General features: G+C 44.6%; 1 protein-coding gene across 5 annotated transcripts in view; it reads right to left on the bottom strand.

Annotated features, from left to right (window-relative positions):
* PHF12 (PHD finger protein 12) overlaps positions 1-13664 on the bottom strand; it is a 31831-nt gene that overhangs the window by 9216 nt on the left and 8951 nt on the right. For 3 of the 5 annotated variants that reach the window (XM_079325404.1, XM_079325406.1, XM_079325407.1), the window contains 8 exons: positions 13173-13299; positions 7576-7648; positions 5648-5770; positions 5010-5130; positions 3925-4057; positions 3061-3225; positions 2311-2472; positions 441-1257 (listed from right to left, as the gene is read on the bottom strand). In XM_079325404.1, the coding sequence (XP_079181530.1) occupies positions 441-1257; positions 2311-2472; positions 3061-3225; positions 3925-4057; positions 5010-5130; positions 5648-5770; positions 7576-7648; positions 13173-13299 (1721 nt within the window). Of the gene's footprint in view, positions 1-440; positions 1258-2310; positions 2473-3060; positions 3226-3924; positions 4058-5009; positions 5131-5647; positions 6036-7575; positions 7649-13172; positions 13300-13664 lie in introns of those variants that run through there. The other 2 variants (XM_079325405.1, XM_079325403.1) reach the window with 2 other exon arrangements.

Here is a 13664-nt window from a genome sequence, read left to right as displayed (position 1 = left end):
CCTGAACAGTTACTCTGGATTAGATCCCAGAGAGCTGCTCTTGTGAGAAGGACTGACTACCTTGCAATCCAAATGGCCATTTGAAACAAACCAGTGGTTTTACAGCAGCACTGGGGTTTTAAAGCAGCAGCTGTTGAAATAGCGAGGCAGCAGCCAAATGATATAAAACTACTGCTGCTTTCAAGAATTCAACTGACCTACTATCCTGCTTGTCAGGACAGAGCTTCCCCCTCAAGTATAGGCAGCCAGCAAAAATACATCTCATGGCTCCCATAAAAGGATCTAAGACAGAGGAGACCTGAGAAACTTCTGCTGGCTCTCCACAGAAAGCCTGATTCCCAGTCAAACGAGGGCACACTGCTACAGCCTTGAGTTTCTGAATGAGGTTTAGCCTGAGCTTTTCTCAGCCCCGGGGCCAAGGTCAGCGGCTCAGCCCGTACCTGAAGGTGGTGCTGGTGAACAGAATCTGTTTGTGGAGCCAACAGCTGAGATGCCATCTCCTGCAGCCTGGGGAGGGGTGAGAGCCCGGGTGGCACTGAGCGGGGAGCCCCCGGCCCGCAGCTCCGCCGTCAGCGGCGGCCCGACCTGCGTCTGCACATTCTTCCTTTGCAAAGTGCTGGTGGTCTCCAGGCTGGCACAGGAGCTCGAGATGGACGTAGGCAAACTCGTGACCGGCGCAGATCCCCTTTGTGCACAAGAAACAGGTCCTGCTACGTTCTCTGTTTTGACAATGGTTCCAATGGTGTGATTCAGAAGTCCGCAACTGGCTGGGGGCGTGAGGGGCCGAGGCCACGTTTGCCGATGAGACAAAACAGGTATTGTGTTCCCAGAGGCCGTGAGCCTCTGGGAGTCAGTCAACTGTGCTGAGGATTCGGATGAAACGCCATAGAAATGAGGCCCGTTCACTTTAACGTCAGAGGCTGTCGGCCCGTTCGAAGTCCCGCAAGAAGATGCCTTCTTGGATTTATCTATACAAGAGCTGCAGTTAACATCTTCCTGTGACACAGTCTGCTGGGATTGCGAGGAGCTCAAGGAATTCTGGGTGGTAATCCCTGAGGTGCAGGATGACATGGAATAGAGGGAAGGTGTGGGTGCCTTGTCAGCTGCCTGGTAAGGGTTGGCGAGTGAGCCATCTGCCACAATAACAGGCTTAATATCAGCCTTCTCTGTTTGTTCAGAGTCCCAAAGCGAAGTCATCTGCTTAGCAGATAAATGTTTCAATATGCTGCACTGGAGCGCAACAACACTACAGAGCCACTGGAAGGAAGAAAAAAGTGCAGGTTAGCTCTGGAGGCAGCAGTGCTCCAAACCTCAGCAGTTGCTCCATTGTTCACCCAGCTTGAAGAAATCCAGCTGCTGACTGCTCAGATGCAGTGTGGAACTACACCATCTGCTCTGGAGCTCATCTACAATTAGGAGAAAATGTTGTCCAGAGGTACAGAAGTGCAACCTGCTTATCTCCATGCTGGAGATAGGACAGAGAGGGGCTGAGATAAAAGGAGGGAGAAGGCAGCATTTCCTCACTTATAAACTCCTCCTTCTCTTCACTTGTTAAATGCTGCAACTCTTCAGCCTCAGGTTACAAACACACCTTTCACTACTTTGGGCTTCTAGCCAAAAACAATCCTCCAACTTACTCTGTAGCACGTTGGTAAGAAATGCTGCTCTACCTCAGGTATAGGGAGTAGAAAAATCACTTTCCTTTTACACAAAGTGGAAGGAAGACCAAATATATTTTTTATGTTTTAAGCTCCACGGTGGATGTGCACCTGCCACATAAAAAAACCTTGTCTGTGCTAAAAGAAAGACTTGATTTCTCCGCTGATTGCAACTTAACATGCCCTTACACTGTGGAATCTAGCCAGAAGTTTCATACAAGATTTAAACACTCATTTGACCTTGATTTACATGTCCAATTCCATCTGCAATAAAAAGCGACCCAGAAATGGGACATTAACTTCTAAATAAACGTGTCAGAGAGCAGCCTTACATAACCAAAGCGCAAAGTATTTCCCCTCAGCCACGAAATAAAGATGATGTCTAGACAGAAGGCCCTTGACTCCACTCTTAAGGCCAGAGGACTATTGCACCACTTCCCTGAAGTGTCAAATGAGGAATTTTACATCTCACCTGGAAAGTCAAAGTGAAGTTTTACTGGGCAAGGGTGTCAGAGATAAGACAAGCTATCACCTTCACACACGAGCTTGAGATTGGTTTCCTAGACAACTGCTCCATCATGACTGAAATGGAAGGGGATCTTTGTACCAAAGCAACTACACACACAGAGTCCAAGCATTTGACTTCATTTACCTCCTGTTGTTCTGTCTGGCTGGCTAAGTGCTCAGTGTTCAAAAGGTGCTTCTGCAAGGGTTCCTCAGGGATCCCGTTACAGATCAGCTCGCCATCTCTAATTGCTGCAGGCGCGAGTAACGGGGGTGGAAGCCGGTATTGGGACTTTATAGCATCAGGAACCTACATTGAAAGGAAAGAAAATCACACATGAGAACAATTACTCAGGAATGACTAGTTAAACCAAGTGCCTGATCAGCACTAAACTTTGCATTTGCTGCTTTATCACCCAAAGGAACCCTGCAGATACATTGGAAGTATCAAGGACTGAGTACTTTAAATTGATGTAGCCATGCTGAAATTAATAGGTTTTATTCCCTTAGGTCAGGCACGACTTTAGTACAATATGGTGGCTACAGCATAAGAGAAATCATGAAAAAACAGCCAAGGGAAGTCTGTATGGCAGTCTTCAGGCATCCTGGCAACAAACACAGCCCCAAATCTGACTGTAGGGCCACCTTCAGGAAGTTTTGTATTGTACCTTCTGTGATTGTGCTAGATTTAAGTGCTTATTTGCAATGATTGAGACTTATAGTTGAAGGAAAGAGATCTTAAATCCAACAGGTAGTGACTGCTGACACCCATATCTCACACCAACACAATATTCTGACCCTATCCTCATCCTCCCACCCCAAGGAGTATGCTGGTTTCCCTTGCAAACTAAAACAGATACACACATGGTTTTCACCCACCACTACTTATCACACATACCTTCAGACCTTTCCTCTTCACTGACTGAAGAACTCTGCGATTCGGAGGGTGTTTCTTATGGATTCGGTTTAAGAAATCCACTTTGACAACATGCTGAGATATGGTGTCCTGGAACCGGTCAAATACTCGGCACCGATTACTCAGGGTCAAGTTCTTCTGGTTCAGCTGGGTGATCAGATAATGCCACAGGAGTTAGGGATCTGCAGGTCACTCTAAGGCACCCTAAGACTTTCATAATGCCTCATAGCACTGGCAGTACAGCATCAGCTCAGCTTTAGACTATTTGTTTCCTGCAGCACTAACCATTTCTGTTAAAGGGCACATTGCTGGAGATGAATACAAAAGCATTTAGAGGCCAACTAAGCAGCATCAATGCTCTCAGAAGCAGTTTGTCTGGGAAAAAACTCTTTGTTTCAGCCCCCTGTTTCCTGAGTATTTAAGTCTCAAGTACACTGCTTTTCCAAAAATGAAAACTCCCTCTTGGAATGAAACTCTTTTTGGGTTAAGCATGCAAAGAATTACTTCCCCTATTTGTAGCACTGTGCTGCTTCGTATCCCAGTTCTGGAAGCTCATCTAGATCTTAAAGAGTCCAGTCAAAAACTAGACAAGCTGTCAGTGAGCCACAATCTGAGCTGTCAGCTTCAGTTACAGGAAGAAGTTCCCCCATCTTTATATCTTATTGCAGAGAGCAGCATCATATTCCTTTGGAGAGCATGTTGCTTGCAGCAGGAGCTTTACAAGCGTTACAGGGAGCAATAAGAGCCCAGAAGCTGTTTTACATTTGTTGTGCTCTGTCCTTTAATGGACCTGCCAGGTTCCACTCCAGCATCCAGTTACCATACTGCAATCATAGTCCTGCTTACCACCACGTGTTCTATGTGATTTGGGCACATCCATCTACCCAGAGGCATGGCAGTAAGCGGTGGCTCCAGACAATCCATGTGGAACAGGAGTGGGCAATAATCACACTGGATTAGAGGTGCCACTCTGCAACTCCTGAGAAGAGAGAGCCAAATCTTATTCCCTGTACAAAGTATAAACAGAACATTCAGGCAAGCTTGGCTGACCACTTCAGTTTAGCCTCTACACTGTTGTTTGCATCAAAAAGTAGGATTTCTGATTTGTAACTTGATCTGTATGGACCTTCTTCAAGACTCACTTGAGGCACAAGCCTTTATTTGAAGCAAAATTCAGAGATCAAAAAGAAAATTTCACATTTAGGTAATTGCAAGTTTCCTTAGAAGAATCATGTGTGATGCTGGGACATGTACACCAATAAGATATTCTCAGAACAAGTCTCAAACTCCAGAAAAACAACTACATCTCAATCCTCAGGCTTTAAAAAAGTCTTTGCTCTATGGCAAAGTCACCAGTTTTTCTCCACAAAAGCCCACCCGAGTCCCCATTCCACTTTGAGAAATTTACTCTGACTGGGTTTCTGAAATAGTTTCATTTTCACTGACATTTTGAATTGGGATTGATCTATGCATTTTTTTATGCAGTGTTACAAAACCCATCAGTATTTTGTACTGGTTTTCAGATTTACAATTTCAGCACAATATTCCTATTTGCCTTGGGCTTATAAATCTCTCAGTAGATTTTTATTTCCTAAAGGTCATCTCCTCACACACTTCCTTCACAAACTATAAACAAACATCTCCATTTACTAAACCACCATGAATTCAGAATATTTCTTTGCAGAAACACTGAAGACAAGATGACTCAATCTTGTCAATCTCCAGGCAACATTTCAGAACCCTTTATAGCTGGACCTACACTGTTGTGGTTAAACAGCAAAGATGAATATTATCCCCTTTATTTAGAGAATTGTAAGTAAGTAATGAAGGAGAATGGAAAAGGAAACAGGTAATCTACTTTTTACAGCAAGAACTTTGGTCCTGAAGGCTGCAGCTACACTGAACAACTTCCCTGGAAGAACAAAAAGTACCTGTTGCATGTGAAGCAGACCTTCACTGGCAAGGGAACCAAACCATTGTGGTCTAACTCGTGTTGTGCTTTCTTGACATTCTTTCCTGTGGTTTCTTCCTTTCTCCTCCTCTTACTAGTACCTGGAAAGGAAATTTTAAAAAGCTTTGGGTTATCAACATAGCAGAGATTTGCCTTCTGGGAGATACATATAATCATCTCAAAAGTCAAAGACTGCTGCTTAAGGAACCTCTGACAACCACTAAATCTAGCCTTAAGTGACAGAGACTATCTTTAAAGGTAGATATATTTCATACTTAGTAATTTCAGTGACATCTTATACATTTAGTTACACTTTGTTACTATATTATTGCATCATAAATCAAAAATCAAGTGTTTTGACAACGGATTTTTTTTCATATTGATGATCTAGACCAAGGTGAGAACAACAAGCATCTACCACAAGTCCTGATGGACATGGTGTGTAGCTGCAGTGTCCCCACAGCTCAGATTTGAAAGGCAGCTGGAGGAGAGCCTGAGGCACCCTCTGCTTTCACCAGTGAGCACCACTGGAGCCACAACTATCAAGAGGAAGAGCAAAGAGGGCAGCAGGATGCAACTGCAGACATCTTCACTACCAGCAGACAAGGCCCTGCTCACCTGGAAGTGCTGTGGTGCAGGTCAGTTCGTTCGGCAGCTGGAACTGCGTTGGGTTCCTTTCCATGGCAGCAGCAATTAGAAGCTCAAAGGGTCGCTTCAGCTGGGGCTGCCCACAGTCCATTTCTGCAATGGCAGAGTCATCATCCACGTCAATTATGTCCTCATCGACATCATTCTGCTCTGAGTTGGGGGTCTCGGTGCTGGCATTGGATGTGGGAGTGCCAGGCCGGCTCGCTCTCCTTTCCAAGATCCTGGCATGCGCATTAGCCCTGATGCTGCTGCTAGACCTGTCCAACAGGTCTGCGTCACTGGTGGGGGAGGTGGTCCTTTTCCCAGATTTGTCCACCAATCCATTTACCTGCCCCAGCTCTTTCTTCTGTTCTCGCTTCTGCACGACATGAATAGGCAGGCTTATCATGGAGGCCACAAACAAAGCACATCAACCTTGACAAATATGTGATTGAAGACAAACAGCATCTGAAAACGCTTGAGCCACTCACTACAACTTCCCCCTTGAAGTCATTAGAGCCTTGATCAAGAAAAGTCTGATGGCAGCTAAGGTACACGTGACAGAACAGCTGAAGAGAACCAAGCATGGGGAAGAACATTACCATGTGTCTCTCCTTTCAGGGTAGCTATACTTGAATCCACATCAGGACAACATTTCACAGCATCTACTCCTAAACACCTGACAAATCAGCCAACTGTTTACTTTGCTACCAACACTGAGAAACTCCACAGCAGACTGTTTGCTGTTGATGCATTTACTAACCCTGGCACTGCATACAAACCCATCAGCGGTTGAGAAGGTCAGCTTGAGAATACAAACACAACATACAAACAACACTCTGCTATCTCCTGATGGCAGGAATCTTGAACAAGGTGCAGCAGAGGAAAACTACAAACTGCCATCACCACAAGATGCATTTTGGAAGAGGAAGAGATGCTGCATGGCCTGGGATGGGCAACTGTGCACTGCTCCAATGCTTGACAGCATCACCCATATGGAGGAACCAATCTACTCCATCACTAATGCAGTCTGCAAAGGGAGAAAAGTGTTTTCAGGCAATTTTTAATAGAGAAAAGTTGAGGATTTTCTCCTTTTCTCTCTCTTTTTACTTTATTATTTGTTTTTTGATTTGTGACTTTCATTTCTATTGTTGGCAGACGGTTGAACAGTACCCTGGAAACATAACAAGGCAATCACTTGAGGAACAAAAGGCTGAGCACACAGTTTTCTTCCAATCTGTTTTGGGTGTCACTTCAAGGGAACAGTTGCTAGATAGCTTGGTGTGGTTTCTAAACCCTCTGCTACGCAGCCTTACGTGGCCACAGCAATAAGATGTTTACATTGTGCAAGACAGCTTCCTGGAGAAAGAGCATCAAGGCACAAAAAAAACTACAATCTTGCCCAATCATCTCCTCCCCATCCTGTTCAACAGCCCAGGAAATCATAAGTCACTGTGATTTCACCCTCTGCTGATGTACAACTGCTGTGAAGTCACTCTTCTAAAAAACACGTATTAACTAGAATCACAGCCCTGATGGCAAAGCTGTATTAATGTGACTCCTGTTCTGCCTATAGACAGCTCACCTCCTCAAGCACAGGAGCCATTTCCATTTCCTCTGTGCCTCAGCTCTCCCTCCTTTCCAGAAACGGGGGGAAGGAAAATAGTTTAAAAAACACAGACTGACAAGAAGGTACCAGGCACTTCAGTTTTACCTCCTAGTAGTGAGGTTAAAATACTGTGAGGGTCTCACCAAGACCCCTTAGGTTTCTTTCCTAAAGCCCTTTGTAAATGTGAGCACAAAGAAGCAGCTCTGGTTGTCTAAGTACACACGAGGGGAGAGGCAGGTATACAGCACAGGATTCAGGTTTCAAATGGCCAGTTGGAAGGGCAGGGGTTGGTCTGTTTTGAGAGCTTTACCTTGCGGCGCACGGTGCAGCGGTGGCACATCCACTCCCCCGGAGGCAGCATCTCCTCGCTGAGCGGAGGGTTGCTACAAGAGAAACACAAAGCAAAGCTTTACTGTTATTTACTGTCATTTCTGGAACTCTTCTCACGTACACAGCCAGAGTCAGGGCAGCTCTGCAGTTCCGCTCCCAGGCACTTCCTTTTATTTATGGTGAAGCTCCCTGGATTCGCTCTCCCATACATCCACTTAGCCAGACACCTCCAAGAAGCCAGTCTTCCATGACACCCATCTCAGCTCCACGGTTTCAGAGCACTCTCAGACTTGAACAACAAAGATAAATGCAAGATTCACTGGTGTGCCACACACATACCTCCCTCCCTCACACACCTCCTTAAATAACTTGATTACTCCATGTGAGACAGCACAGATTCCTGTGCAGCAAGCACAGTCATACATGCAGGCATTTCCATCCCCTGGATTTGCAGTGAGTCCAACTAAACAAGCTGCCATGAGGTCTACCCACCACCTCCCATCTACTCCATCCCTGGGCACACTTAGTTAATGGTGGAAACCACCTTCTATCTTAAGACAACCCAAATACTCTTAAAAGTGTCACCATATACAGCTTGCCTTGGCTATGAAGCACAGGATACATCCTACTCACATGGATCTGCACTTACTATAAAAGCTCTATCACAGTGAAATGACATTCTCATTTTGATGCTAGAAATAAACCAAAGCAAATTAGACGAAGGAGTAAGGAGGACTATTTTGAGAAACACTTTTCCTCAGTAAAAGGCAGAGCAGCATATGTTAGATGATACACTTTCCTTACAGATCCTACTACTAACTCAAATACTTTCCAACACCTCTTTATCATTAAGATTTGTTATTTGAGCAAACTGCTGACTGTGGCAGGGAAAATGTACCTGCTGGCAAAAACCAGCCATTTACCATGCAGTGTGGCTTAAGAGAATACTTTAAAAGTTTCTCCTGACTTATGATAAAGGCAGCTGCCTAGCAGGTCTTCTCTCTTGTGCTGAACACACAGATGCACTACCACAGGATCTGGAAGCTCAGTTTCCCACTGACTGGGAAACAGATTTCAAGCATCCACTGGGACTGACTGGGTTACAAGGGGATCAAGAAGTACAGTAGCTTATAAGACTGGCCCAAGAAAGCCACACAAGCATGGAAAGCTAGAGCGTGGCTCACGGCAGGAGTCTTTATACTGTTTATTGCACCTACAAATATCAAACCAAATCTGAGTTAAGCTTTCCAGACTCCAGCCCTGACAAGCCAGGGAGGATAAGATGCATACTTGCTGGCCAGGAAGAGCTGTGCTTTGCAGCAAAGGGAGAGGCTGTCTTCCTTCAGAATCTTGCTCCTAGCACAGGGAAATGGCACAGGATCCCAGCCCAGGCTCCCAAGCCTGGACTGTGAAAACAAACACACTTCCTTTGTTTAAACAGAGTCCCGGCGAGCCTTGCCCCGAGCTCGCCCGGTGCCAGCGACTGCCTCTGCAGGTACTGCAGCCATCCGGGGTCACGCTCCCTCTTGCAACACTGTGCCTGGAAAACTGAAGGAAGAACAGAGCAAGAACCAAGCTGGTAATAACCTCAGCATTTCTGGTGTCAGGCTCTGGGGAATTCAGTAGAGCCAACACATCTGGCAGCCATTTTGAGGAGGAGTGCAGGGTTTCAGAGGCCTCCGTGTTCCAGGCGCTCCAGAAACGCAGCGCTCTGCATATATGCACTGACATACCTGCAGCTTATGTTTCTCATTTCCTGGAGGGCTTGGATGAACAAGAGATCAGGCTCTAGATGAGAGCACCAAAGCCTCCACTACTGGCTGCTTCACCTCAAATGCTTGGATGAAGCAGTAACTCCCTGCCCCGAACTAATCTTTTGCTAACAGAAGCAAGGAAAGGGGGTGGAAGGAGGAGAGTAACAAATGATCCCCGGGTGCTTGCTGCAGTATAAATCCATGCTGAATCCTAAGGTGCATGCTACAATAGCTCAGGTTTTACTCTTGCTAGAAAACTAGCTCTTAGATCTGCATCTATAGCAAGTACAGATTCATCTGGCCCATTCCCCTCTCCCCTCCCAACACCCCAGGGCAAAAAAACCACAGACTTTGATTTGCTCCTAGTGAAATTTCACTCTCTGAAGCTCCCGACGAGCGTGCCTGAACTGCTGGGAACACGTCTGCCCCATTCAGACCTGCGGCGTGCCAGGGATCCACGAGCTGCCAGATGCCTCTGGTTATTTGTTTTAACTGTTACCTTCATCTTATGCATTTTACAATGAAACAATTAATACCATGGTGAACCTTGAGAGATGCCTGGAAGAGTCAGAACAGGTTTCTTCTGCAAGTGTGTATGTTATTGTCCCATTTGCTGGGTTTGAACCATGAAATCCTACATATGCTGTACTATTAAAGAAGCATTTTAATGAATGCTGCTACCCGAAGGCCTGTGGAAGGAGGGGGAAAGATACATTTCAGAGCAGCAGAAAGGTTTCAGTGCTCAGACAAGCCTCCTGAGGTTTTCTGCTCACTGTCAGGGCCTAGCTGTGATAGCAAGTGTATTAAAAGACTGATTCTGCCTCTCCTAGTTAATGAACTGTTCATCAAGGCAGCTCACCATGCTAACAAAGACTGATGAAGGCTGCTCCTGCACTGCTGGCCTCGCAGCAAGCAGAGAGCATTGCCTGGGTCTCAGCAGAAAGCCAGGGAAGCGCTAAAGAATGCTGTTTTAATTGACTAGGTATGACCACATTCTTCAACCTTTTACTGAAAGCATAAAAGAAACTGATTTTTAAATCTGAGCAAGATACTTGATCTTCATAAGCAAGGTAAGAATTAGCACTTTGGCAGGAGCACCACGGCCCTTTTCTCTCTATCTTTCAGGGGTTCATTAGCATGCACAGCTCCAGCCACCAGTGTTTGCTGCCAACAGGACCTGGAATTGTACAGCTCCCACTTTATCTTCGGTTACAACACATCTCCTTTCAACTGTACACCAGTCAGTTGTGCTTTTCAGTACAATTTCACTAACCCTTCATTTCAGAAAGTTTCCCCTTCTGTCATCACAGACAAGAATGGTGGCCTCTGCTGTTTACCTGGGGGGTTTGGTGTGACCCAAATCAAACCTGCCTAGCAGAATGTGTTTCTGCATTTAAGACAAAGACGGCTCTGAAAAACACAGGCTAACTTAAAAATACCTGGAAGACTAGCTCATAAAAAGCCTTTGAAAATTAAAGGAGATGTTTATCACTGCCTAGTCAAAAACCTCAACACTGAGTGTGAAGTCACTTGCCATGTAATATCTGTCTCATGGCTTTTTCTGAAAAAGTTAAGTATCTCCTCAAATTCCTGTCTGATGTGTCATCAAGCATTGCTCTGCCATGGTCAGAACACAATGCTATATCGCTTAAATAAAACCTAAATGACTATGACAAAATAAAAAAAAAAAATCTTCAAGAGCAGATTAGGAGTTTTTATCAAGCAAACAATAGCATGAAGCCACTTAGCTTTTCAATTTCACACTCTGGGGCTCTCATACATCAGAAGCCTGTTGTCAAGTCTAAATCCCGTAATTACTCCTCACTTTGCTGACCTCAATAAATAGATAAACAAGTGCTCCAAGGAATGGCACCTTCTCCAATACAAACTGGGCCATAGCTCTCAAAGGAAGCAGTTATAAGCAGACCTGAGGTTATTTACACACTGCATTCCTGGCCATCTTGCGTCAAAGGCACGTTGACACTACTTTTGGACCCACCAGGATACAGCCAGCAACCAGCTGGGATAATGGTGGCAGGAAAACAAACCATGCCTGGTGAAGCTTTCTTCAATAACTTGCCTTTCACGTCAGTTGTTTTCAACAATCAGACTTAAATATTTTTTTTCTGCGCAGAGGGAAAATATTAACGCTGTGAAAAAATGCAGGCAAACACATTTTTTCCTTCTCAGGAAACTTAATTAACTGACCAAGACTCAATGACAGGATGATAATGAAGGATGCTAGATATGTTTGCCAGATAAAGGAAGAAGGCTTTAGGCTCTTCTATGGGACTCCTATTTATCCCTATGATGGATAGAGCTACAGCTGTTCCACCAGCTTCATAAAGAACAAGGCTCCCTGGCTTCCTACAGCAGGGCCTCAATGGCAGCTAAAACAAACCAGGAAACCAACCTCACTGTCAGGGCATTACAAGAGCCCCATTGAGAAACAGGGAAAGTTGCATCATTTACAAATTCAGCTTTTTGGAACATTTTTACTGTGCCCAAGTTATACACTTCTGCTCACAGCTGCTCCCAAACCCGGCTGGAGGAGGACACCTGGAAGCCTGAGCCTCTACCTTGGACAGAATAAAACCACACCAGACAAGCCAACAGCTGCAGCCTGTGGCAAGTTCCTCCCCACTGCAACTCCCTTATCTTCCTCTTTTACTCTTGCATCAACACAAAGCTTCTGAAGACAGAAGTGAGATTTCAATTACCTTAGAGGTAAAGCTATCAGCGCTCTCCTCTACTGTTATTCCCCAAATTATACTGTAAAGTCTCCAAGTTCTGCTCATTAACATGAATGAATTGTGACATTCAATTGTACAAGAACAACTTTTCTGAAAAAACCAAAAATTTTTCAAGCATCAATGAAGAGACCACTAAACTTCAGATAAGCCCAGCATAATTTTCATTCTTTATAGACCTCTAAAAATTACTTGATCACATTAAAGCTAACAATTTCAGCAACTTTCTGGCCTCAATTAGGCTTACATTGTTTATAAGCTATACCTATTTTAAGCCAGCAGCACAATTCACATTAACTACAGAGCATCACTCACTATACTTCTACCTGTGGTGCAACAACTCCTGAGGGAACCTGTGAAAAAAGCTTGACAGCAGGCAGCATAACTTTGTTTACACTGAAGTGAAAGTCTTGAGCGTGGACATCAGTTCTAAATTAGTAACATCCAGCAAAGACTCCTGGACACCACCAAACAGGTCAGGACATGATTATTTTGGCTGCCACTATGCAAGGAAGTGAACCAAAATGACCATTTCACAGGTCACCAATTATCCCATCATCTGGAATGCTGCATCTGTTTAGCATGCATCTTTCCAACAGCATGGCCAGAGTGGAAATAGGGGTTCAGCAACAGACAGAAAACAGAAGCAGGGTTAAAACACCATTATATGGGCAGACAGTGAGGAACAAGGTGTATCCAAGGAAAAAATAAAGGCACACTACACTGTCTACATGATACTACAAGAGTGGAGGAAGACATGAACTCCTAAAGATTTAAGCAGCAGCATTGGTGGGTATGCCAGATCCCAAAATTTCCTTCAGTGTACTTATTTTTACCATCTAGACCTGCCAGTGTTCAACATTTCATGGGCTTGGCCAGCAGTCCCAGCCTCTGGCAGCAGCACCACCATGCTCCTAAGAACCAGGTACCACTTCATGAGTGCATCATAAATTTTGTGAGTATTCTGTGAATTTATATGCCAATGAACTTATTTACTTGAATCCATCAAACCACTCCTGCTACTCCCATTCTGGGAAGAGAACCTCATGGAAGCAGGTATTTATCTACCTTACCTCAGTTCCCTTCCTGCCTTCACTGGGGGGTCCTGCCTCCTCCCTGTGCCCTCGTGCAATCCTGAGGTTCATGGAGAATCTGGGAAGTTTCCTCCAAGGCATGAAGTAGAACTTTTTTGCCTCCAACCTGACAAGCAGGACAGTCCAATAAATGGGATAAGCTGCATGTAAACATGTGATCACCTGATGTAATTAGTTACTTCTATTTATAGAAAGAACCTGGCCCACAGAGACCATTCCCTAGACAACCTGTTAGTTATTACCTTCATTAATGTCCAGCTGACAAAAAACTAAAGGAAGTATTGTTTTTTTAAGATATCAAATTTCCACACATAGGTAAACATATATATATATAAATATGCATTAAAAAGTGTACAATACCACCAGAACTGCAGTGAGATTTTAAAATTATTATTTTTTAATTAGTTTGACTGGTTATGAACTCTGGTATGTGAGACATATTTGCCTAGGAACCATCCAGCTTTGTATTTA

Source organism: Erithacus rubecula, assembly GCF_903797595.1.
Source record: "Erithacus rubecula genome assembly, chromosome: 22".
Taxonomy (NCBI): domain Eukaryota; kingdom Metazoa; phylum Chordata; class Aves; order Passeriformes; family Muscicapidae; genus Erithacus; species Erithacus rubecula.
The sequence above is the reverse complement of the archived record's forward strand: the minus strand, read 5'-3'. Positions and strand labels throughout refer to the sequence as shown.